Source organism: Apiospora aurea (genome assembly GCF_038362705.1).
Source record: "Apiospora aurea strain CBS 24483 chromosome Unknown utg000010l_segment0_segment0, whole genome shotgun sequence".
Classification (NCBI taxonomy): domain Eukaryota; kingdom Fungi; phylum Ascomycota; class Sordariomycetes; order Amphisphaeriales; family Apiosporaceae; genus Apiospora; species Apiospora aurea.
The window spans coordinates 228,527-252,995 of record NW_027117397.1 but is presented as its reverse complement, the minus strand read 5'-3'; the positions used below and the strand labels follow the sequence as shown (position 1 = coordinate 252,995).

Here is a 24,469-nt window from a genome sequence, read left to right as displayed (position 1 = left end):
AAGAAGAAACAGGTCATTAGAATAGTAATGATTACGAAGAGAAAGGTAGGTAAGAGGGGGAAGCAGCCACCACAACCAACCGAGCTGGATGGGGAGCAATGAATGAGAGGTGGTGGAGGAGGAGAAGGAGGGTGAGGTAGCGGGTTCCCCTTACAGAGAGTAGGTGTAGCAGAACGGCCCGTCGTGGATGCTGGTCAGCTCGCGCATGGTGACGGGCCCGCCGCCGGCGTAGAACAGGTCGATGACGGTGTCGAGCGTCGTGTTGGCCGAGGGCGGCTGGTTCAGGAACGTGTTGGTACCCGCCACCTGGTTCTGCCGCGCCGGGAAGTCCGCCATCTGCCACACCCACCACACCAGGTCGATCATACCGTGATGGAGGTAGAACGCCGGGTCGCCCGGAGAGGTAAAGGTGTCCTGGTTGACCAGGAATGTCAGTATGTCTTTCGTTTGATTATATCGAGGGGTTTTGGGGAATAGGGGCTTGGTTGAGCTGGGAGGGCTGGAGGGGGGAGTGAGGAAGACTTACGCCGGCTGGGTCACCACCAATGGTGTAATGACCACCTCCGTGCACACCGATGCTGCCAGAGCCCGGTACACCCTGCATGACCATTTCGAAATCGGCGACATTGTTATTGTTCCCAATGAGCTGCATAATGGACGTGGCATTCGCAAATGCCTTATTGACGCCCGCCGAGATATCGCGCTTCAAGCAGCGCGGGTTATAGTTGAGTCCCGTCCCCTGAATGACAGTCCCGTTATTCAAAGGCAGCGCCACAGGGCCCAGGTTGACCACCATATCCTTGAAGGGCCCGGTCTTGACGCAGCCGCCGCCGTTGCCGGGCGGCAGGACGACGGGCGCGAAGTTGCCGAGCAGCAGCGTGATGGGCCCCTTGTTGGCGACGGGCTCGCCGTCGCCCGACATGCTGAAGGCGCTGCCGTCGAAGATGGGCGACGTGACGGGGTCGTCGGCGTACAGGGCCCAGTTCCAGTACGGCTGCGCGCCCTTGTAGCCGCACTCGTTCTTCAGGGCCTGCTCGTACTGGAAGGTGAACCAGCGGTGCCAGGCCATGAAGGTGCCCTGTGCCATAGATGAGGGTTTGTGAGCGGTCTACTACCACATGGACATCGGATGCCGTGTGGGAGGATCATGTCTTACCGTGTAGTGGATGGTCTGGGTCTGGTTGATATGGGATGCCAAGAAGTCGTCAAACCGCGTCCTCGCACCGGGCACCAGACTCGTCGGCGTCCGGGCCGGAAGCTTTTGCAGGCACAGGACGGCATCGGTGTAGGCCTTGCGCTCCGTCGTGCTCAGCGAGCCCCTAGTACATGATAAGTATTGGTCTCCGGCGACGTCCCTTGAACAAGAGAACCTGGTGCCAAAAAGAGAGCGACCACCATGGCGGCGAGGAGGATCATGATGTGGGACTGCTTACCAAGGCTTACGAACGGTCAGCTTCTCCTTGGTGCATTTCCCCCATTTTGAAGGAGGTGCCGTCGAGTTGCCAGCGGGGGTCTTAGGTCCTGCCTGAGGGGGCGGCGGCGGCGTCGGTAGTCTAGGAAAAGGAGGCGGTGGTGGTGTTGCCCGTTTCGCTTTCGCATCCAAGATGGCGGCCTGGCTTGCTTGAGCCTGGGTGACGAGAATCTTGAACTGGGCTAGGGCGTCGCCGCTCTTGAGATCCGGCGTCAAGGCTGCCAGAGCCATCCCGAACAGGAAGGCCGCCGAGGCCAGCGAGAAATGCATAGCGACTAAAGAGGATCTCCTGGTATAGGTAGCAAGCAAAACTTTGCTTGGGATCGAGGGTTTCAGAAACGACAGGAAGAGGAAAGGAGTTGTGAGACTATTGGATCAGGTAGGGAGATGAACCGGTGTATGTACCTCTCTATTCAATTATTGAACACAGCTGCTCTCAGGCAGACAGGCGATCAATGGAACGAACGGGAATCTGGGCGACCGAAGAGCTAGCAGACGAATCAACGGGGGGGTCCTTGGATTATAACAATGGCCATGAACGAGCACGCGGCGATGGTTGGTCTCTTCCACATACTAGTATCACTGACCAAGCTCGCTCTTCTCCTCGCCGTATCCTAGAAAACCGTCGCATCATGTTTAAAAGGCATGCTGCAGCCCCCTCCTCTGATGCTTACCTACATACAGCCACCGCTAAGAAGCCCGTCCTTCCCATTCCGCCCGTCGGCCGTTGGGTTGTTTGTGGATTTCCCCCACCTCCCCGGGGACATTGAAACCAGGGCCCAAATCGCTAGCTCTAGAACACTACCCTAAGAGATGCAGCTTCCGGTGGATCTTACACCCCTCCCTCGCCTGGGTCATCTTGGTTTAGTCTGGTCTCATCGCGACGACCCAGTCAGATCCAATCTCTGATCCGTCCAGGGTCCTGGAGCTGGGGAGCTGTTAGTGTTGCTACTCTCCCGCCATCCCGGGATTCCTTGGCCGTTGGGTGGTGCGGTAGTAACTCATGCGCACGGCCTCTATCCTCCTCTTCCACTTCGCGCACCCGGCTGTCGGCTTCGGAACCATGGTAGCAAAGGAGTATAGCGGCGTCGGGGCTGGGTGCATTAGGCTGTACGCACCATGCAGACTATTATACGACACCTACATATGTAGCTCCTTTTTACCAAGGTGGCTGCTCCCTTTTTTTTTCGTTTTTCAATGTGGAAGGTTTTCGGATCCCGTGAGTCCTTTCCCGGCCGCCGGTCTTCTCTTCAAAGTGACAACATCCTTGACCTGGCGAGTGCCGATTTTCCTGAAACCGCGCAACAGAAAACTTCGCGGGGTGTTCCTGGCCATCCTGGTGAAATAAAATCAATTTTCCCCCGATCTATGTTCCCTACTGCAGATTAACCCGATGGGCGATCGGGGCCATTAAGGCTGTTCCTCCCCTAAAGTAAATGTGCCGATTGCCCGCCGCCGTTGGATCTTCCCTGCTTGGTCAGGGCGGCATCAGGGGAGAGATCGAATAGCATCGCCTAAGGCCCCGGTTCGTCTCTTTTCTGTAATGGTTCCATTTGGCCTTGGTGACATTGGCGACATCCGCTGGTGATGCCAAAAACAAACATCAGGCGTTTTGCAACAGACTCAGATATTTCCAGATAACCAACGAAGGCTAACTGATTAGATGAAGCATGCCCTTATGTACGTAATGTCGCCATTTCTCGAGTCCTCCAACGAGATGCCACAGGACAGGGATAACGATGCAGTAGAGCCCAAACGTGACCATCGGGCCAAAGTGCCGAGAATTACACGACAGGTTTTCAGAAGGTAGAATATATGCCTAGTAGTTGGCTGGATAGGAAGAAGCATCACTAAAGAGTAAGCTTGCTTGCTAGTGACTCGTGAGGGGCTTTTTCCTTGCCGACACCTTCGGGCGAGTCAAGCAAGTAGACGGCATATGCCACGAAGTGGCAAGTTGGGGGGTCACTCTTCTTCCGCGTCAAGCCCGACAAAGTTAGACGGTGATTCTAGTCCCAGCCTGGTCTGACGACGTTGTCGCATCTGGATGCCCCTTAGTATCACCGTCGTTCATGCTAAGGTAGCATCTCGTTTGCTAAGAGCGACCTGAATATTCACCTGATATCTGGGACGAATTATACCGAGTAAGCCATGTAACCTGTGTCGGTAGTACCTAATGCAGCAGCTCGTTCCTGGACGGGAGCGAGAAACCTGCTGGTCATGGGCGAAATAGAACGCTCCAGTCGGTTGCATTGCGAACCCCCTTGTTTCGTAACCGAGGAGGAGGGCATGGCATTTGTAAAATACCAAGGCGTCAGCCGGGTATTGGCACCTGCAGCCTGACCAGGTCCAAGTAGCCTGACAAGGACTACCCCCCTCCCATTGTTCGTGATCGAAATGCAAAACGCGAAATATGAGGCGTCGCCGTGTCGGTACCGTTTTATGGGAAGCCCACACCAACAAGGCGAGAGAGAGAGAGAGAGAGAGAGAGAGAGAGAATGAGAAATACCTACCTACTGGAAACAAACCATGTGAGGATTAGCCTGCAGGCAGGAGAGGGAGAAACCAAGGTCTTGGAAGGCTGCCGGGGTTCAGGCACGAGGAAAGAGTGCCAAGACGGTGGGGACGATCGAGAAGGCTAGGAGGAAGCTGGAAGGGAAGGATGCAGAGATATACAAATCATATAATCCCCGACGAGACCCATGGCCACACCCTTGTTCCAGTCCGTGTGCAAGTATGTGTAAGTGTGTGTATGCCGTGCCCACTATCCTCTGCCGTCACCTCCCCCCTTTGCTACTCCCTATCAATCAACAATGAGTGACGTGAGGATCTGCGACACCAGATCGACCACCACCCCATCCCGCGCTTAGAGAATCTTAAACCAGACGACGACGACGACGACGACGACGACAGCAGCGACTTGGGCCGCACACCACGATCACTTCGCGGCTTGCAGGATCAGATCCAATGTCTGCGGATTCACCACCACCGCTCCCGGGGGCTGGACTCCCCAACGAGTACAGGGGCCATGAGATCCTCGGTGCGGTCATCGCCACGACGTCGATGGCGCTCATGACCGTCTGTGCCCGTCTCTGGGTACGCCTTACCATGGTTCATAAGATGGGATCCGATGTAAGTTTAACCCACAAGGTCTTTCCCATGGTGGCTGTAAGTTGGGACACTGACAGGAGGATACCGAATAGGACTATGCCATGATCATAGCGATGGTAAGCTCATCTGCTCTTGCCCGGACTTACATATCCTTATATTGTATTTGCTAACAGAAAGCCCCCATCGCAGACCCTCTCCCTGGCTGGCCTGGGCGTAGTCGTTCCCCAAGTCGTCTACGGCGCGGGCCGGCACATCGTGTACCTGCCGCCCGCCGTGGCGACGACGGGGCTCAAGATCAACTTCGTCGGGCAGGTCATCTACCTGTGGGCAATCCCGGCCGTCAAGATGTCCATCGGCCTGTTCTTGCTGCGCATCGCGCCCAACAAGCATTACCGGCGCGCCCTCCAGGGCGTCATGGTGTTTACCATGGTCTACACCCTGTTTTGTTTTGTTACGCTGCTGGTGCAGTGCACCAATATCGCTATTCTCTGGGACCCCACGGTCCAGGCGACGTGCTGGTCTAAAGGAACGCTGCAGCTGCTTAGTTATACTAACTCCAGTGAGTCCTGAACCACCTGTGGGGGAAATGAATTACAACTTACTGACGGTCGAAACTTAAGTCATCAATATCCTCACAGACATGTTCTTCGCCGTTCTCCCTGCGCCAATGCTGTGGAATGTGCAGATCAACATGCGCACCAAAGCCTCCCTGATCTGCATCATGGGACTGGGTGTATTGTAAGAGTGGCCCCTAACTCACTCACTCTCCCTCTTTCCTCCTGCAATCCAACTGACTCAAACCCCTTAAACTCCCACAGCGCCGTCGCCGCCGCCATCGTCAAGTCCTTCTACATCTCCAACTACGGCAAGACGGGCGACTTCCTCTGGGACTCGACCGACCTGACCATCTGGATCTCGGCCGAGTGCAACACGGGCATCATCGCGGCCTGCCTGCCCACTCTAAAACCCCTGTTCAAGCGCATCCTCGAGACCACGACGCAGCGCTACGGCAAGTCCTCGCAGAACCGGACGGACCGGTCGTACAAGATGAAGCCGTACGGCCAGAACAGCAACAGCACCAGTGCTAGTAGCAATAAGGCGGGGGCCCGGCACTCCCAGTCGCAGAACCAGGCCCAGGCCGGACGGGGCAGCCGGGCGATGAGCAATGGCAAGGGGGGCGCGAACGAGGACGAGCTGGCGCTGACGCGGCAGGCGTCGCCGACCGCCATCACCAAGGTCACGACCGTCACGATCGACACGTCGCACCCCATCGACTCGTCGTGGTGGTCACCCACCAGTCCCCGGATGCGGGTGTGACTAGCGGGTAAATCCACCTAGCTGATGATGAGTATGTGTTGTCGGCGGGCCGGGCGCCTGTTCGTTTACTTCTTACGATATACCCATTTTGTCCAATATTCTTTATTTTATCTTACTTTATGTCTATGCATATGTTTGGGCGCATTCTTTGGACAAATATACATATTCGGAGGGACATGACTTCCAAAGCGCTTCGAGGAGGACACCTAGCAATCAATATATCATATCATATATTTTCCTACTCTCCTTCAAGTAGGTACCTGGCTTCACTTTCTCTCTTGTCCTCCTACTATCAAGCGCGTTACCAAGCACATGGTTGAGATTGCTGAATACATGATGCCCTGAAACCTCAAATACTCCTCATCAAGTCAAGTTGGAAGTAATCATCTCGAAAACCAAGTCCACTTTAATCATGCTCTATCTGCTTAGGTCTGCACCGCCAGTGACACACCTCTGACCAGTCCCTGCCAAGGATTGCCAAGCCAGCAGAAAGCTTGAAAAGCCCCCAGGAACAGAGCCGAGATAAATACATAAATTAAATTGCATCGTCATAATCCTCTAATTCTGGGACGCGGATCGAAACCTGGGATAGCCCACTCACATGAATCGACGGCGAGCCCGGAAACAGAAATAGTTACACATACCAGCATCACCCATGAAGCGGATGAACGAACCTGTTCAACGACTGTCGCGGAATGACCGACAGCTCCAACATTTCGAGATCATCTGCGAGAGACATATGGCTGTGTAGACATCACACCAAAGCAGATAACTGGCAACAGACCAACTCTGTGGCTTCGAGGAAACATTCAGTAAGATGACAAAAGGCCATACACTGGACCGGCACTGGTTTCGATATGCACTTCTAGTGAAGCGGAAAATAACGAGTTGATCAGCCATTGGATTCATGTGAATACAGACTACCTGATTGTACGTGACCAGGCAAACGAAGGATCATCTGCTGTGTTTCTATGATTCATCTCTTTTACCTTCGTTTCGTTACCAGCCATTCATCCATCTGCTTCCCCCCCTTTTTTTAGCTTCTTCTTCTCTTTCTCTCCTGTCACATACCTAACCCCATTGCACTAGCACCTTCTTCTGCTTCTTCTTCTTCCCCTTAGCATCAGCAGCATCCGCCTCCTCCGCCTCCGCCTCAGCCGACGGGGGATCCCCACCAGACCGTCCATTCCAGTTGAACCCGGTATCCCGCGACCCGCCGATATCGCGGCGCACAGCGCCCCGGCCGTACCCGAAGATCGTCGTCAAGGGCTTCGGCGCCGCCGGCAAGGCGGGGAATTCGGGTCCACTGGCTGCCGGCTTCGGGGCCCTGTGGATGGTGTTGTTGTTGTTGCTACTTGACGACGGCTGGCTGTGGCTGCTGGGTCCCCATAGCGAGGCCGATGTCGCTGCAGAAGATGAGGACGATGCGGGCGTAGGTTTGGGTCCCTTCGAGCCCTTGGAGGTGGAAGTGCGAGCCGGAGGTAGAGACGGGAACGAAACGGTAGGGGGCGGCCGTGAGGCGGTTGACCCGGCGGATGCTGCCCAGCTGTTGGACTGCTGGGAGTTTGACCTCTGCGATTGCTGCGTCATGTTCTTGAGCTTGAGCACGCGTGTAGTATGACGCCCAGTAGGCATGTTAGACGCAGCAGCAGTGGCAGAACTCGATGCAGCCGCGGCCCAGCCACTGCTTTGCGTCGTAGCACCATGCATTCCCGACAGGTTGGGAAGTGTTGGGTAATCTTCGTTGATAGCGCGCCAGTCATTCCATGCATTGCGCAGCCTTTGCGCTTTGTCCTTGTCTTCAAACAGGTCCGCAACTTCGCGGACAAGTGTACCGAGCGCCGTCGACGAGGTCTCAGAAAATAATGTGAAGAAAGACTCAACAAGTGCCGTTGGCGTTATCGAGCCTTGGCGATAGGCAGAGATGTTAGATCTGAAAGTCGCCATCTTGCTCGCGTCGTTTTGTAGAAGATTCGAGGCACGCTCGACAACAGATGCATGGCGGACAAGGCGAGCACGCTCCTCGGGTGTCAGATTGGGGTCGGTCACACTAAGACCTTCCATACCAGCAGTCGGAACGGCCTCTGCAGCTGGCGCGGCGTTGTTGGATGCCGAGGCGCCAGTGCGCTGTCCCGCCGGTGCATTGCGGGAGGGCGTGGCAGATGGACCTGCGGCACTGGAGGACAGTTGTCCGCCAAATGTGCGGGTCGATACGGACTGAGACGAGTGAATAGCCATTTGACGTTGGAAAGCCAGCTCGTCGCGGCGCAACGGCTGCGCAGAGCTTGCCGGTATCGGTTCAGCATTGGGGTCACGACCTCTCCTGCCCCTGCCACCCCGGCCGCCCTCCCTATCACCCCCTCTGTCGCCGCCTCCACGGCGTTCCTGTTGGTAGGGTTGTCGGAAGTCGAAGCCAGCCATATCGACAAGTCTTGCGTCGCGTCGCACATCCTTGGACAGTGTGCTTCCATGCTCACTCAGCTGGTGAGCCTTCAGGTCCAGCTCAGATGCAAAGACCACAAATTTCTTCTCCTGACATTCGCGATCGGAGCAGAGGTAGTGGTCCTTCTGGAAATGCTTCTCCAGAGCAGGGTAATCCATGTAGTAATGAGGTTGTCTTGGATCTTGTCGGTCGCACAGGAAACATCGCTCGTGCTTGTTGCGACAGTGTTCGTAGAGTTTGTCATCGTCGTAGAAGCGCGAACCGCAGAAGGCGCAAAGGGGATGGCCCCGGAAGCCTGTCTGATCAATCGCACCTGGCCGGTCGTCTCCGTTTCGCATGTGCTTTTCCAGTTCCTTATCGGTGAAGAGATCATGTTCGTGGGTGAACACTTTCTTGTTGCGGGTACACAGGTCGCACATCTTCTTGTTGTGGGCGCTTCGAACGTGGCGATGAAGGTCGGGCCAGCCTAAGCCAGCAAAGTCGCAGTCGACGTCTGGGCAGTTGTACCTAAGTAGTAGAACGGTATCCCCGACGATGTCCTCCTTAGCATAGCGGATACCAATGTTGTCGTCGACACTCGTGATGTCGGGCGCATCGGCTGTGTAGTCCTCGTAGCGCTTCGTGGCGTCGTCGGTGAAAATGACGTATTGGGAGGCAGTGCGGCAGTGAGCGCACTCCTTGTTCTTGTAAAGGGCCCTCATGCGCAAGGAACAGATGTGACATGTCCGGTGGTTGCAAGGCGCCACAGATTGGTGGACCACAGGGCTGGCGCAGATAAAGCAGACCTCGGCCTCGACGTCGTCGCCATCAGCGTCTCCTGAGGGGGCGGCCGCGCCGATGACCTTCTTGGTTTGCGCAGGTGCTGCTGGGGCCTCGTCGCCTGCACCTTTGGCTGCCGACTGCTGCTGGGCAGCTCCTCCTTGTCCTCCTTGGCCGCCGCGTCCTCTGCCTCTCTGGGATCTGCCACCTCTTCCGCCCGCCTGGTTCTGGTTGCCGCGTCCGCGGCCACTGCCTCGTTCTCTGCCCTGGCCGTCGCCTCTAGGACGTGCGGGCGCAGAGGACGGGCCGTTGGTGTCGGCAGGCCCTCCGGAAGACATGACTTGGGAGAATTCTTGTGGTTCGGTAGGGCTGGTGTTTGCCGATCGAGAGTGGGTTGGTTGGAGTAATGGTGGCACCAGGTAGGAATTACCAGCAGATAAGGCTTGGGAGAGCTTCAGTGCGATCGGTGACGTAAAGGCCAATTGGCGGGGCGAGGTGAGCAGTTGCTGTTGCTGTTGCTGTTGCTGTTGCTGGCTTGGCCCAGCAAGAAGAGTTGAAGGACGATATGGTGTCGAAGGTTGTGCGAGTGAGGAAGAGATCGGCCGTCGTTAATTAGTAACAGCAGGGTCAAAATGGTGAAAGGCAGTGTCTGTCGACTCTCCCGTTGCTGGTGGACCTTGGCCAGGAAGCAGGTGGTAAGGTGGGCTTGGTGGGGGGAGGCGAGGACGGTGGTGACTGAGAATAGCCTGGACTGGACGGGCTGGACGGGAAGCACTTTTCCAGAATGACACACGCCGAAAATCAATCCTGGCCAAAAAAAAGAGTGATGACTGTACCTACAGGAGGGACTGCCGGATTACTTAAGCTGGCCAGCTGCTGGTACTGCACCAGATTGCCAATCCACAGGGGTTCGAAGAATGAATCATCATGATTGACTTGGATGCCCCAATGTCAAACTCGTAGAAATCTCAGCCTTCTCTTCTGGGCTTCTATCTCCCAGACAAATGCCCTATTTCCCAAGATCCGGCGTGGTTGATTTGATTTGATAGCAGTGCTGCGGGGCATTCTCCTGGACCTCTGATGACCCCGCCTCCAGTCTTGCATATTAGATCAAACGCGCTGTTGCTCTCCTTTCATCATTGATCTGGGGAAAATGGACACTTCCCGACTGAAATGCAAGCACGAGTAGTAAGCTGTCACTTGGTGTGCCTTTTTCAGGGCGATAGCCCATGGACGAACTTTTGCGTCTAATATAACTCCATGAGGCGAAGAATGTCTTCAACCCCATACCCATATCACCACTGAGAATTGTGGCCATTGGGTTGTATCACTCCTAGAATAACCGCCATGTATTCACTCAAGCTGCCTCATCAACACAGCTGCTGCTCCGGAGTAAATCCATTTCGCCTGCTCAGAAAGATCCGCGGCCATATCATAGGTGTAATTTCATGTAACTGCTAAGAAGTACTGCATAAGATAGGGCAGACCGCTTCGCTTTGCAGCCCGGGGAAAAAAGACCCCATGTGGTACGTAAGAGTACTTTAGTAGAGAGATAGATGGCTACATAATAATACTGTATCTATCCCCTCGGTAGACGCTCTCTCTCTCTCTCTCTCTCTCCCTCTTTCTCTCACTAGGTAAGATCATAACAATAATAATCTGGCCAACCACCGTCTGCTGCAGCACCCAGATGTGCCCAACCCAGGGCGGGCAGAGCGGCGGCCAAATGGGGGCCAAGATGGGCGTGCAGTATGCAGAGAAAATAACGAGAAAAACCACCACGATATCCTATCGCCGCTGCGGTGCCAATGCCCACAACCGCCACCGAAGAGTCAAAGAGCAGTCCACTTGCCCCAGGGAACCCAAGACGCCAATACGCACTGAATACCGAGCCGTTCGTTCAAAGTCCACGAAGAAACAACCCCAGCCCGTGCCGTGCCATAATCGTAGAAACACACCCATGCAATATGACGACGCGTCCGCCTTCTCACCATCTACGCCGGGAAAGCCGAAGTTACTCTTCTTCCACGGGGTACAGATGGTTGCCCACGAGCTTGTTCATCTGGAACATGTCCACCTTGGCTTGTTTGAAGATGGCGTACATCTTTTCGTCGCAGAGGATCTGTCGCTTGTCGCTGGGGTCCTGGAGTTCGTTGGCCTTGATGTGCTCCCATAGTTTCTTGACCACCTGAGGTCGCGGCAACTGTGACAACCAGAAAAGATCAGCAGATGTTCAATACGAAAGGGGGAACGTGACCATGTAGGATTGGGGCTCTTCTTACCCTTGCCTCGCCTCCACAGACCTCGGCCAAAGGTGCACTCAGGTTGAAGGGCTTCTGGAAGCCGCCTCCTGCCTTGCGGGGCTTGTTCGTCGATTCCTCACTACCGTCGACGTCGCTGTCGTCCTCGCGTCGGACCTTGTTGGAGCTCTTCTTGCGCGGCTTCTTCTTGATCGGCTTGGCCTTGGAGCCGCCGCCGCGCGTGGCCCGCCCGCTCATCTGGTTCTCCTGCGCCTGCAGTATCGCGGCCAGCTTGGCGTCCGAGTCCTCCGTGTCCTCGCTCTTCTCGGCCTTGCGCTGCTTCTTCTTGGGCGGCTGTGTGGAGACCTCGATCTCGCCGCCGTTGGCGTCTCCATCCTCGTCCTCGTCGCCGTATCCGTTCGCCTGGCGCTTCGGCGTCGGCTGGGGCGAGGCCGAGGCCGTCGCGGCCGGCTCTTCTTCTTCTTTGACGTCGACCGGTTCCGAGGACGTGAGGGCGTCGAATCGGGCCTCGATGAGATTTTTTATGGCCGCCTAGTTGTGCGACAGAGACTAGTAAGCGCGTGCGTTCGGAGAGGAGCAAGAAGAAAAATGCGCGCCACAAAACGCTCCTCCAAGGAAAGCAGGTGCTTGCTGGGATATACTGGCGCGCCTGTCTGTTTCTTTTATATGTGCTTTGCTTACCTTCTGGCTGCTGAGGTCCTTCCCACCCAGCTTGTCTTCCAACTCGGCCCGGATCTTCTTGCGAGTGACCGTCTCCAGGTCCACGCTGTGAAGGATCTCATCGATGTACCTGGTGTACAGTGCCTCCTCCGTGGAGGATACTGCAATCAAAGCAAAAGAGCACTAGGGTCAGTAAGAGCACAATATGACGATCCAAAACCAACTCCCGGAGGTAAACATACAAGGAGCCGACATTGTTGTCACCCGCAGCCAAGCCCCAGTAAGTCCGATGGCGTAGGAAGGTACAGGCACTATCGGATTGGCGCGATGCAACTCAAGAGTTCCAATTGCACGCAAACGGCGCGAAAGATGAAACCGTCTGGCGGGAGGATGGACTTTGGGATGTTGACGTGACTGGGGGAAAGCTTGGGAGGGTCGCCAGTTGCGCGCAAGGTGGGTATCGACGTAGCTTGGAGCTGCTGCTGCGGCTGCTGCTGCTGCTGCTGCTGCTTCTGCTTTGTCGGTGATGTAGATGGGCTACTACTAAGAGATTGTTTGTTTTTGTGTCGCAAACCGGTATCAAAGCATGGCGGCGGCAGCGAGGCGGAAGATAGGAAAGATATAAAATAAAATAAAAAAATAAAATAAAAAATTAGAAAGGCACAAGGCAAATGTTTCTCTGGTGGGACTGTCGATAGGCGGTGACAATTCTTGTTGTTTTTCTTGCTCTTGGCCCTCACAGGCAGCGGATTGTTGGTTGTTGTCGCGTGTAGTCAATGCCCTCCCCCGAAAAGCAGCGCCGTTGAAGATGATTCGTTACCCAGCTAAGTAAAGTATGATTGTTTGGTCTCGGGAGGTCCGCCGTCCTACTTGCTAGCTCACGAAGCCGTGAATTGTGGATAATGGGATGGCCTATCGTTCAAGCCAATTCCTCAACTAACTGCCTAGCAGCTAGTCGTCTGTCGTCCCCAAATTCTTGTCAAACAGAGAGTGGTAGGTTGATGGTCCGGAATTGTTGGCGGCGTGGAGTCAGTCAGTCTCGGGAGGAGTCTTTCTTCTGGTGGCAGAGCAGGAGAGGTCTAGAGGTTGACCGTTGACTTTGCTTGCTTGCTTGCTAAACAAATCGTCCATCACCTGGTTAATGGGTTTGATGGCATGGTATGATTTGATGGCACTGGGGAGGTATGTGGAGGCGGGCAACGGTACGTAATGACACCGCAATGTAACGGACCGCAACGCAACTGCGATGGTGTGCTTAGCTAAAATAAAATAAAGTAAAAAAAAAAAAAACACGGGTGGCCGGGCAGTACCACCTTGCCGACGGGCTTCGACTGCAATTGATCAAATTGAATGCTTCAGGTAGATACCTAGATAGATGCACGCCTACCTGTAGATACCTCCGTCTACTGATGCACGCAAGCAGGGTGGTGTGATATCGGTCAGGTGGGATTGTCATACAAGGCGACGAGAGGGAAAATGACAGCCCCGAAAAGAGAACAATGGGCGAACAGTTGGCTGCGCCGGTCAGGTACTAGAGTCAGGTCACGACTCATGGGCCACAATGAAACTGTGCTATATCCAAAACGTAGGCGCCCGCTTCTGCCTACCAGCAGCCCACGATGTCACAGAAGTTGAGGAATGTTGGCATTCCTGAGTGGCGGCAGATAAAGCCACGATAACAAAGCGGCTGCATCGGTAGGTACTTGCATGGCCAATGGCCATGGCAGTTGGGTGCTTGTTCCAGGGGGGGCTTGCATGTCCACCCGGTTTCTATGTGCCGGATAAGTGTATCCAGCCGCAAATCATATGACAGCTGCTTCCGGTGCGCCACGAGCCACGAGGACAGGATAGACGCAGAAGGCCTGGCCAGTTCATCCCATATGGCCAAGGCTGATTGACTCCGGGGTAGGTGCAAATGCCAAATGCAAGCTGGCGGTTACAGGTCGTCAATTGATGGAAGGGTTTTCTGGGTATATCGAACATAGAACTGGACCCGGGGCCTGTCACTGACCGAGGCCTGCCAGCTTACCCACCAGAGCGGATGCGCCTAAAATTAATAATCCTCCGCTGCAAGTCGACTAAAGCAACCTTAATTCTGCGTCGTTGGAACTTGGGGCGGCTCCCTATCCGCCTGCCATGGCCTCATTTTTATTTAGGCTTGATTCTTCCAATGAAGCAAGAAAACTTCCAAAATGACCTGGGTGCGACACGACGTATTCGCTTCTGGTCCCATAGTCTTCAGTTTGCAGCGCTTTTCAGTGGCTGTTGATCAACCACACATCGGTTCGTAATCGGCCATTTTGCCGCTTTTGAGCTAGCCATGAGACAGGCTCTCTCTCTTGATCTTCTACCATTTCCAAGTACACAGCGAAGTACGGATGCAGGTTAATAAAATAACCCCTTTCAGAAAAATACCGATAGGCAATTACGAGGTAGTGGTGAATGATCACCATAGGGCTTAATAGATGCAAGAGTTCTGTCATCTGCAAGTACCTTGAATCTAAATTTCATGTCATATTGCTATGTCTACGATGTTCTGACTCTTTCGAGGGCTGATATACCCACGGCTTAACACCACTTACACTCCAACGGCTTTCTGCTTAACCAAGCGCCGCTTCGTGAATTTCCCAGTACACACAAAATGTGTCCTTCGTCTTCGGTTCAGGACCTAGATGGGAAGCGACCATTCAACTTACAATTCCAGGCTCCCCGGCACTGTTGTCACAGTACGAGAGAATACCAGCCAGCATACACACGATCCATTCTCTGAAATATCACGTTAGTCCTCGAACAGTTATTCCATCAAATCGCGCGGTAAACTCTTCAGTCACAGGCTCTTTCCAAAGTATCAGGTATAGCACAACCTCATGGCAAGGATCGCCGATATTGTGGCACCCTGATGTGTGCCATTTACTGAGAAACTGGCCACGTTCACTCCTGGATGGCAATATTTCTATGGTAGATAGGCACCATGCCGAGCCAGAACACAGAGAGACAAAAGAGATGAGGAAAGTGCTGATGTTCGGGTGGCGGCCTGATAACGCGATAACCAGCACCGTCATGTTTGCTTGGGAAGGCTCGGAAAGGCATCACCACACCCTCAGGCATTTTATTATTGCGCAAGTGGGTGGAACGGGACTTCGGCCCCAGGAGATCGAGGTTCATGTGAACGGTGGCGGCGGAGCGGGTCAAGCAGGGGAGCCCGGGCGGCGCTCTAGACGAGAACACTATCCGTTCGTTCGGCGGTGGCGCTGGTCTAGCGGCCAGGTTCTGTCAGCATGGGGTAGGACGACAGATTCCGAGATCTCCACACGCAGCACAGCAAGTCCCCTGCTTGCGATCCAGGAAGTCAGAGCCTTACGCCGTCGTGATGTGTCGCGCGAGGCTTCGGATCTAGTGGAGACCCCTTGACGATCTGCACCGACAGCTGGACGAGTGCAAAGAACTTATATCGCAGGGATCTACGGCGCCATAGTCAAGGGGCTATCAGCGTAGCTGCGGGCAACGGTCTCAGGCTATCCAAAGCCGGGGTCATGTGGTTATCCGGTGCGCTACTTTGCTGCTTACGTGGATGGCGAGGCTTCGCGGGGTCCTTCACGGGGCTGGTCCATCAGTCACATCACGAAATTATGTATCGCCGTTTTCGGTGTTGGAACATGATTCAAATATAATATTGCTGCCTTGGAAGGGGGAACCAAGCTTTGCGCTCCGAGTATTGTCGCGATGAGAGAGATGTCTTGCGTATGTATGCACTCAGATAGGCTGGAGTCTAGAATGCTGGGACCTAGAGCCAGGCATCCGTCAACCTTGTTCGAAGCGAGGCTTTTTGCAATGCGCCATGCGATCTATCTCGAGGTTATCGTGGGTGCCAATTGGCTTGCATGAATTCGGCACGAGTTTGTCAACGTGAATTTGATAAAACCATGGTATGGGTAAGTGGGAAGCAACTACAAGCCAGCGGCAGAAAGGCACGGGAGGGTTTGCCCTACCTGCCACACCTCGATCAAAGGCTGGCTGATTGGTGTCTCATATGAGAGTGACTTGGGCTTCAGTACGTCAGGTAGCCTGGCTGCTGCTAGGTACTTTATATGGAAGAAGTACCTGGGGGGGGGACAGTTACAGGATCGGGCTGGCCCTTGGCTGCGTTGATGTGTTTTAGTCAACCCTCCAAGGCTGCTACTGGCCTACCAACCCCGACCCCGACTGGAATTTGAGTGGGTTTCTTCCCGAACACCGGCCCCCTCCCCAGACTGTTGCAGGCACGACAGGCCTCCCCAAATCGGAACAGCCCGCAGCTACCAGTCCAGTCGACCCATTTCTGGCGCCTTTCCGTTGCTGGATCCTCCGGGCGTTGGTTCAATCCGGCAGACCAACCGGTCGCCCCCCTTCTAGCGACATTGCTTGATGCCCATCCCTCATCCCTCATCGAAACCAAGACCAAGAGCAGCCAGGCCTGAACCAGACCAGCAGCTAGACAGGGTGGTGTGAGACATGTGAGAGGGTGGTAGCACACCAGGAAATCCTTCCTAATGCATACGCTTAATCGGAAAATGCTGGGGGTGACAAGCTGACAAGTGACGGAATCTGACATGCAGCAGCCACCGGGAGGAATTGCACAATATATCCCATCCATGGATCCATGGCAACACCACCACAGGGCTCAATTCCAGTAAATATACCCGTGCTCTCCGGTTGATTGACCAGCCCCCTTGCCCTTGAATACAGCAGCCTGCCCGCCGCAGTCCTTCCTACGTACGCACGTAATTACCAACCAACACACTGCTCTGCAGGTGAACACAACAGCAGCACAGCCTGTTCCTGTCTTCTTACCAACACCACCATCATCAACCTTTTATTCTGGTCATCGTCGTCCCTTCTCTCCGTGCCAACCATCCATCCGTCTCTCATCAGCGTAACACTGTCGGGTCTCTTTTTCGACAAACAATTGCCGCCCCCTTTCGGCTTGTCGAGCTTGGGCCCTGCTTGAGCCCGCGACATTCTAGCAGTCCTAGCGCGCCAACTGTTTTACCTTAGCCCGAACTTCCAGACTTGGATCGGTCGCCCGCACACTTCGACTAGGGAAAAATATAGCTGCCTGCTTTTTCCCCGAGTTGCGTCGCCCTCTGCCAACGCCTGCGACTTCGCTGCATCGACACTTTCCCACGGCCTACCGGGTATCGACACCACTGCATCCGTCCTGATAGATATATACTCGCTCATATATAAATATATACCCACCTGCACCGCCATTTCCACGGGCTTCTGGACCACACGGCACAAGTGGAACGCGTAAGACGCCGAAACAATTGGGGTCTGATTTTCAATGAGTCGGGCGCCTTCGATCGAGCTCCCCTCCGTCAAAAGCAACACCAGTCCAGCTCTCAGCGTCTCACCCGATCCCTCGCTTCCATCCCTCTCCTCGAGCCTTTCTCTTGTCGACTTGAGCATTTGACCGCTGAACTTTTTCTCTCTTGCTCATCCATCGACATCGACCATATCGCGATAGCCCAGATCCACCGCACGCGTCGAAACCCCCTCTTCCGACCGAAAACTTGCCCCTTCAGCCGCGATACCTTGGCCCGCACGCATCCCCAGCTGAATGAATCTCCGCCGATAAATCGTCTCCCAGCTTCCTCTTTCCTAGGGCTGGGCAAGTCGAAGGCTTCGAGTAGCCCTTTCTCAGCCACATCAGTATTGACGGTTCCAACATGTGGCGACGGCCTCCTGGCGAAGGACGGCTTGTCGCTGAACAGCGCAAGGCCAAGGTCTTCTTCGCTCTGGCCGTCTTTGTGCTTCCGTGGCTTACGCTCGTTGATGCTCAGCAGCAGCAAGTAAGTAATAGCTTGGGCTTCTGTCGACTTTTCTACTTTCCTGATGGAGAGGCTATGCCGTCATGGTTCAGCAACCCAAACTAGTCAGTCCAACGCAATGCTAACGTAACCGTTGCTTAGAAACAGCAATCATTGCAATACCAACAGCCCCCAGTGGCCAACATTCTCCGGGGGAGATGCCGCCTCTCGTCAGCACCAGCCTCGCGTCGGTCGTCAAGCCGAGTACGACGGCCAGGAGAATGACGTGAACGTCGCTCAATCGAGCCGCGTGAAGAAGCCAACTCGAAACCAGAGCAAACAACCCCCGACGCCAAACGACTATCCTGGCAACAAAAACAACAACCCCTCTTACGATGCGAGCGCCCTCGCTACTGTGGCTCCGGGTACCCCCGTTCGAGCCTCCAATTCTCCAAGACAGCTTTCCAGCGTCCTTGCCGGCGCCGGCTTGTCCTCGCTGCATTATGCGCGGAGTCTGGGGAGATGGGAAGTGGAAGACTATGTTCTTCTGGCGACCGTCGATGGACATTTATATGCCGTTAATAAAGAAAGTGGCGACGAACGCTGGCACCTCGAAGTCGAGCAGCCGGCCGTTGAAACGATTCATCATCGCCCCAACAACACCCTCCTCGAGGACTACAGCTACCACCCTCTCGATGACCATGTGTGGGCCGTGGAACCCACTCAACATGGCCCCGTCTACTTGTGGCAGCCTTCCGGACCGAACTCCGGGCTGAACCCCACAGGTTTCACGATGAAGCAGCTGGTGGATGACTTGGGACCTTATGCTGTCCCCGATCCCCCAGTTGTCTACACCGGTGATAAGAAGACGACCATGGTGAGTGTGGATGCAGCCACGGGACGTGTGTTGAAATGGTTCGGCCAAAGCGGTTCTCAGGTCGACCAGGGCGCTACCTGCTTCCGCCCTAATGGCTTAGTCGACTCCAGCTCCGAGGCATGCACCAGCACCGGCATCATCACGCTGAGCCGCACCGAGTACACGGTCAGCATCCATCGCCAGGACGATGGCCGAGCGTTGGCTACCTTGCGATATACCGAATGGGGACCCAACTCGTATGACCAGGATCTTCATCGGCAGTATACCACAACCCAGAACGGTCGCTACATCACCACTGGGCATAATGGCAAACTCTTCACATATGATGGAAATGGTGCAGAGCCAACCATGTCTCTCCACCTTTCCGTACCTGTTGGGCGTGTGTTTGATGTGGCCCGTCCGGGTGACGCTCCTCAGGGCAGCAATCCTGAGCTCGTCCTCTTGCCCCAGCCCATTCCTCCCACTCGCAATGACGAGGATGCCTTGGCCAGAGCTTCTAGCATTTTCCTTAACCGAACCGAGTCTGGGGGGTGGTATGCCCTGTCAGGGGCTGCATACCCCCTTGTTCTCAACGCTCCAGTGGCCGAAGTCCAGTCGAAGGATTGGGCCGAGTCTGATAATACCTGGAGCTTCGACGATGCCTTTGTTAACGAGGCCCTCGTGGGGAAACATCAACTTGGCCGCATTCACGGCGCCCAGGGGACTGGCCGGATGTCTTGGCCACAGCCTCTGCCCGCTCTCCCCCAGGAGCCTGAGTTCCCGGACGACGATGGTTCGAACAATGCTTCCCTTGCCACGGTGCCGGATGACGGATCTGATCTGGCCACCATTGTAGAAAAAGTCAAGACTCTGCCAGAGTATGCATATGCCAGAGTCCGCGACTTCTTCACCAACCCCATTCTCTTCCTCTTGGTCATGTCTGCTGCGATTTGGTATCTCAAGGGTAGCCACGTCATTCGGAACAGCCCGAAATATGATGCTCCCACCATCACCCCATCCGTCAAGTCTGACAAGGTCATCACCGAGGGAGCTGCGCAGTTGCCCAACATGGATGCACCAGCTCAGGCCGTGGCCGGCGAGGGGCAAGCTGTCAATAATGAGAACAACCCAGCTGATGCGGCCGCCGGCGCAGAGGAAGCAGCTGTTGCGCCGAATGGCGGTCTGGAGAACCCTCTACAGGCAGGCGCTGATCCACAGGAGCCTGTAGCGGCACCCGAGTCGCCCGAGAAGAAGAAGAGGAGGACTCACCGTGGCACGAGGGGCGGGGCTAAGCACAAGAAGAAGAAGCAAGACCAAGCACAGGGCCAAGATGATAAATCCCAACATTCCGACCATGGCCCGACTCAAGAAGACATCAACCAGATCAAGCATATCCCGCAAGAAACTCATTTGCAGCCCAATGTCAAGTCAGTTGTTGACGATCCTCGCGATATCAGCGCTACGGGTTTCGAAACAACCAATGGCCTGCGTGTCAATCTGGACGATCAGCTTGGTATGGGCAGCAATGGTACCGTTGTCTACTCGGGAACCTTCCACATGCGTGAGGTTGCTGTCAAGCGGATGCTTGCGGTCTTCTACGATATTGCCTACCAAGAAACTCAACTTCTACTAGAAAGTGATAACCATCCAAATGGTAAGTTTGACGCAACTTGTTGCCGCACTTCGTTGCTAATATATGTCTAGTCATTCAATACTACGCCTTCCATCAGGAGAACGCTTTCCTTTACATCGCTTTGGAGCGTTGCCATGCATCTCTTGCTGATATTGTGGACAAACCGCACATGCATAGAGATCTCGCCCGAGCCGGTGAAATGGACATACCCAATGTTCTTCTCCAAATTGCCAATGGTTTGAGTCATCTGCATAATCTGCGCATTGTTCATCGCGATCTGAAGCCGCAAAACATCTTGGTGACAATGACGAAGGACGGACGCCCGAGGCTTGTTGTTTCCGACTTTGGTCTCTGCAAGAAGCTTGATGGTGCTCAGTCATCGTTTGGTGCTACCACCGCCCACGCTGCTGGAACTTCAGGCTGGCGAGCTCCTGAGCTGCTGCTGGACGACGATGCTAGAGAAGGCTCAGCATCCATGTCAAGCTCCCACAGCGAGTCCAGCCAGCTCGTTAGCTCTGGCCTGATGCCCAACCGCCGTGCCACAAGAGCTATTGATATCTTCAGCCTGGGTCTCGTCTTCTTCTATGTGCTCACCAAGGGTTGTCATCCGTTCGATTGTGGTGACCGCTACATGCGCGAGGTCAATATCCGCAAGGGACAGCTGAACCTCCAGCCTCTGGATATCCTTGGCGACTTCGCCTTCGAGGCCAAGGATTTGATCAGAATTATGCTGCTTCCGGAACCCCGCGACCGCCCCAATATCCGCGAGGTCATGGCGCACCCCTTCTTCTGGGACGCCAAGAAGCGTCTGACTTTCCTCTGCGACGTGTCGGACCACTTCGAGAAGGAGGTGCGCGACCCTCCGTCGGATGCCCTGCAGACGCTGGAGCACTACGCGCCACGGATCTGCCGAGGCGACTTCCTGAAGTTGCTGACCAAGGACTTTGTCGAGAGCCTGGGCAAGCAGCGCAAGTACACGGGAACGCGCATGTTGGATCTGTTGCGGGCGCTGCGGAACAAGTGGAACCACCGCGAGGACATGTCGGAGGCGCTTAAGAAGTCGGTCGGGACCAGCCACGAGGAGTACCTTGGGTACTGGAGCCGGCGGTTCCCGGACCTGTTGGCGACATGCTATGAGGTTATTTGGGTGCTGGATCTGCAGGAGGCCGTGCGGTTTAAGGAGTATTTCGAGCCGATGAAGCCGTAAGAAGCAGATGGGAAGGAAAGGAATAAAATGGCGGTTCTAGCGGTGGATTTTCTATGTAGTTGGATACAGAAAAGGAATGGCGTTATTTACTCTCTTTAACCTTATGTCTTGCCAATTGATGGTGGTTTTTCATGTGTGCTACAACTACGGACAATTGTGACTGTGCCTCGTTCCCCTTGAATGCATACTTGGGTACAGTCATGGCGTATTGGTTGAATCAGGTCGGTGCTACTGATCCTTTGAGAGTGAGGTGCTAACATATCGGTATGGTCTTCTCGTCCTCACTTCTCATAGCAAACACCTATTCTCTGTTGGGAAAGGAAAGAAGGGTTCCATAGAGTGAAAATCTCCGATTGCCAACACATAGGCAGGACCGCCGCAGCACTTTTTTACTCTGGGGTCCTGACAGAAACACGGAATACTTGGGTAGGGATGTAGATGCTAGTTGCGATATCGAACCTTTCTTCAACTGTAACGTGTTTTCCCTCCCTCGCGACTTTTGTCACGATGTACGATTTCATTCTTCGGGTAGACTGGGTTCTGTGTATGCATTAGATGACGAAGATGGCTAGCTAGCTAGCTACCTAGGTAGAGAGTAGAACCTGTGCTTGCTGTGATAGATCAATCAGATTGCCTACTCAACGTGGGATATTCGCTAGGGTCGTTTGCATCACCAGATGTCAGTGATACAAGGTACATAAGTAGGGAAAGATGGGTTAGCTGCGACGGTAAGCATTAGGCATTATCATCAGCCTACCACCACCACCACCCATGCTTCTTCTTGTCAGGACGGCAGTGGATATGTTTGCCATCAAGACGTCCCCGTTCCACCAGGAAGAATAAACCCATCGCCCTGGCTGTGAAGAATACTGTAATCAGGGCAAATAGGGGCGCCAGAATGGAAAAGGTTTTGATGAGCATGGCTCTCATGGGATTAGTTGTCGAAGAAGTAAGACATATACTAAAAGGCACCATGCAATCATTCATTCACATCAGTATCTTGGGACCTGGCGATGACATTGAAGTTTCAATATAATGTTGAGAGGCTTTTCATACGGCACCCATAATGTTACAGGCACACTCTCTATTCATGATCATTACATGGGTATAACAAATCATCAACGTGTTACATCCATTCTAACTAATGTATGCCAGCCTCCTTTTCAACTTTATATTTACATCCGATCGCGCCTCCGCGGTGCGGCCCGAATAATATCGTCCACACGCAGCAGCAGCTAGAGAAAAACCAAGTCAGTTCATGCTTTCAAATTGGAGGTAGAGAAGTGTAGAAGGGGAGGTGGAAACCTACCTCGGCAGCTTCGCTTGCTGACGAGACAACGGCCTTCTTCAGCTTGTAGCTCTCAATCACACCGAGATCCCGCATGTCGGTAATGCCACCACCAGGCGTCATCAGGTCCAGGCCGTACGTGGACATACCATCGTAGATGGCCTTCCGGAGTCTGGCGACCAGGTCACTCGAGTCCAGACCAGCGTTGTCAGCCAGAATGGTAGGCAGCTGTCGCAGAGCTGTGGCGAACGAGGCAACAGCCATCTGCTTCTTACCCTCAACCCGGGTAGCGGCACCCTCAACGGCCTTGGCCATCACCAGCTCGGCGCAGCCACCGCCCAGGGTAGTACGGGGCTCCCGGACGGTCTGCGAGAGCACGGCCAGGGCGTCGTGAAGGGAGCGGTCGGCTTCGTCGAGCAGCTGGTCCGTGGCACCACGCAGAACGATTGTGCAAGCTTCGCCAGCCGCAACACCGGAGAATCGGATCAGAGTATCCTCGCCAATGATAACCTCCTCAATCACGTCGCAGTGGCCGAGCTTGATACCTTCGGGGTTATCGAAAGTAGATGTGATTTCACCACCCGTAACCAGAGCCAACCGCTCAATACCGTCGAAGTCTGCGTGCTCTATCGACATGATGCCGGCGTCGGTGAACAGCTGCTCGGGCCAGTTGTAGATGAGCTGTCTGTTGATGAAGCAGTTGATGCCATGAGCCTTGATCTTCTCGACCTTGGCCTTCATCTTGTCCTTCTCAGCCTTCTCGATCTCGGCCAGCTTGCTTGTGGAGCCGACCTTGACGCGTGCGCCAAAGATCTTGACCTTGTCTGTGTCCATGGTGGTGTTGGCGACCAGAATCTTGGCCTTCTCGAGGCGCTTGGGCTGGTTGACACCAATCTTCTTGTCGAGAATGAAACCCTCGTCCAAGTATGAGTCGCTCAGCTTGCCGCCGGGCTTCTTGATGATCTGGATGTGGCTGAGGTCGGCGGAGCCCTTGAGGCGCAGGACGGCGTCGACGGCCAGCTTGGCGAACAGGTCGCGGTCCTGGGAGAGGACCTTGGAGCTGAGGGTGGTGCGGGCGATGGCGAGGAGGTCCTTCTTGAAGGCCTCGGGGTTCTTGCTGTGGTCGACGGAGGACTGCTCGAGGGCCTGGAGGGCGGCTTGGCTGGCTATCCGGTAGCCCTCGATGATGGTCTGGGGGTGGATCTTCTTGTTGACGAGCTGCTCGGCCTCGCGCAGCAGCTCGGCGGCGAGGACGGTGACGGAGGTGGTGCCGTCGCCGACCTCGTCGTCTTGGACCTTGGAGATGTTGACGAGGACCTTGGCGGCGGCGTTGTCGAGGGCGATGGCCTTGAGGATGGTGGCGCCGTCGTTGGTCACCATGATCTCGGCGGTGGAGGCGGACTGCAGGATCTTGTCCATGCCCTTGGGGCCGAGTGTGCTCTTGACCAGGTCGCCGACGGCAATGGCGCCGACGAAGGCGGAGAGACGGGCATTCTCACCCTTCTCCTCGGTGGTACCCTCCTCGAAGATCTGGGTTGGGCTGAAGGACGACTATGTAAACAGCCACGATAAGTCAGCAGATGCGTGCATGCAGGGCCGGGCCAGGAGGAAAGGAAAAAGGCAATGGGCTTGCTTACCATTCTCGCGGCTACTTGGGGAGTCGAAGGAACAAGACGG

At 54.8% G+C, this 24,469-nt stretch overlaps 6 protein-coding genes across 6 annotated transcripts; 2 read left to right on the top strand and 4 right to left on the bottom strand.

The window, feature by feature from the left end:
* Window positions 1–150: 150 nt before the first annotated feature.
* Window positions 151–1,741, bottom strand: PG986_014107 (Di-copper centre-containing protein; the record flags this gene model as incomplete). Its single annotated transcript, XM_066850329.1, has 4 exons — window positions 151–414; window positions 527–1,078; window positions 1,157–1,319; window positions 1,434–1,741. The coding sequence occupies 4 exons, from the start codon at window positions 1,739–1,741 to the stop codon at window positions 151–153; spliced, it is 1,287 nt and encodes a 428-aa protein (XP_066692567.1).
* A 2,694-nt stretch (window positions 1,742–4,435) lies between these two features.
* Window positions 4,436–5,890, top strand: PG986_014106 (integral membrane family protein; the record flags this gene model as incomplete). The annotated part of the gene is made up of 4 exons (XM_066850328.1): window positions 4,436–4,600; window positions 4,769–5,138; window positions 5,200–5,317; window positions 5,398–5,890. Coding segments are annotated over 4 exons (1,146 nt in total), but the record flags the coding sequence as incomplete, so codon positions are not given.
* Window positions 5,891–6,967: 1,077 nt separating this feature from the next.
* PG986_014105 (uncharacterized protein) lies at window positions 6,968–9,436 on the bottom strand (the record flags this gene model as incomplete). Its single annotated transcript, XM_066850327.1, has 1 exon — window positions 6,968–9,436. The coding sequence occupies one exon, from the start codon at window positions 9,434–9,436 to the stop codon at window positions 6,968–6,970; it is 2,469 nt and encodes an 822-aa protein (XP_066692565.1).
* Window positions 9,437–11,112: 1,676 nt separating this feature from the next.
* PG986_014104 (Upstream activation factor subunit spp27) lies at window positions 11,113–12,274 on the bottom strand (the record flags this gene model as incomplete). Its single annotated transcript, XM_066850326.1, has 4 exons — window positions 11,113–11,301; window positions 11,381–11,890; window positions 12,041–12,180; window positions 12,262–12,274. The coding sequence occupies 4 exons, from the start codon at window positions 12,272–12,274 to the stop codon at window positions 11,113–11,115; spliced, it is 852 nt and encodes a 283-aa protein (XP_066692564.1).
* Window positions 12,275–17,727: 5,453 nt separating this feature from the next.
* On the top strand, window positions 17,728–21,504 carry PG986_014103 (IRE1-protein kinase; the record flags this gene model as incomplete). Its single annotated transcript, XM_066850325.1, has 3 exons — window positions 17,728–17,850; window positions 18,005–20,318; window positions 20,369–21,504. 3 exons carry the CDS (start codon window positions 17,728–17,730, stop codon window positions 21,502–21,504), a joined length of 3,573 nt encoding a protein of 1,190 aa, XP_066692563.1.
* A 1,175-nt stretch (window positions 21,505–22,679) lies between these two features.
* PG986_014102 (T-complex protein 1 subunit beta) lies at window positions 22,680–24,432 on the bottom strand (the record flags this gene model as incomplete). The annotated part of the gene is made up of 3 exons (XM_066850324.1): window positions 22,680–22,739; window positions 22,814–24,343; window positions 24,430–24,432. The coding sequence occupies 3 exons, from the start codon at window positions 24,430–24,432 to the stop codon at window positions 22,680–22,682; spliced, it is 1,593 nt and encodes a 530-aa protein (XP_066692562.1).
* Window positions 24,433–24,469: the final 37 nt, after the last annotated feature.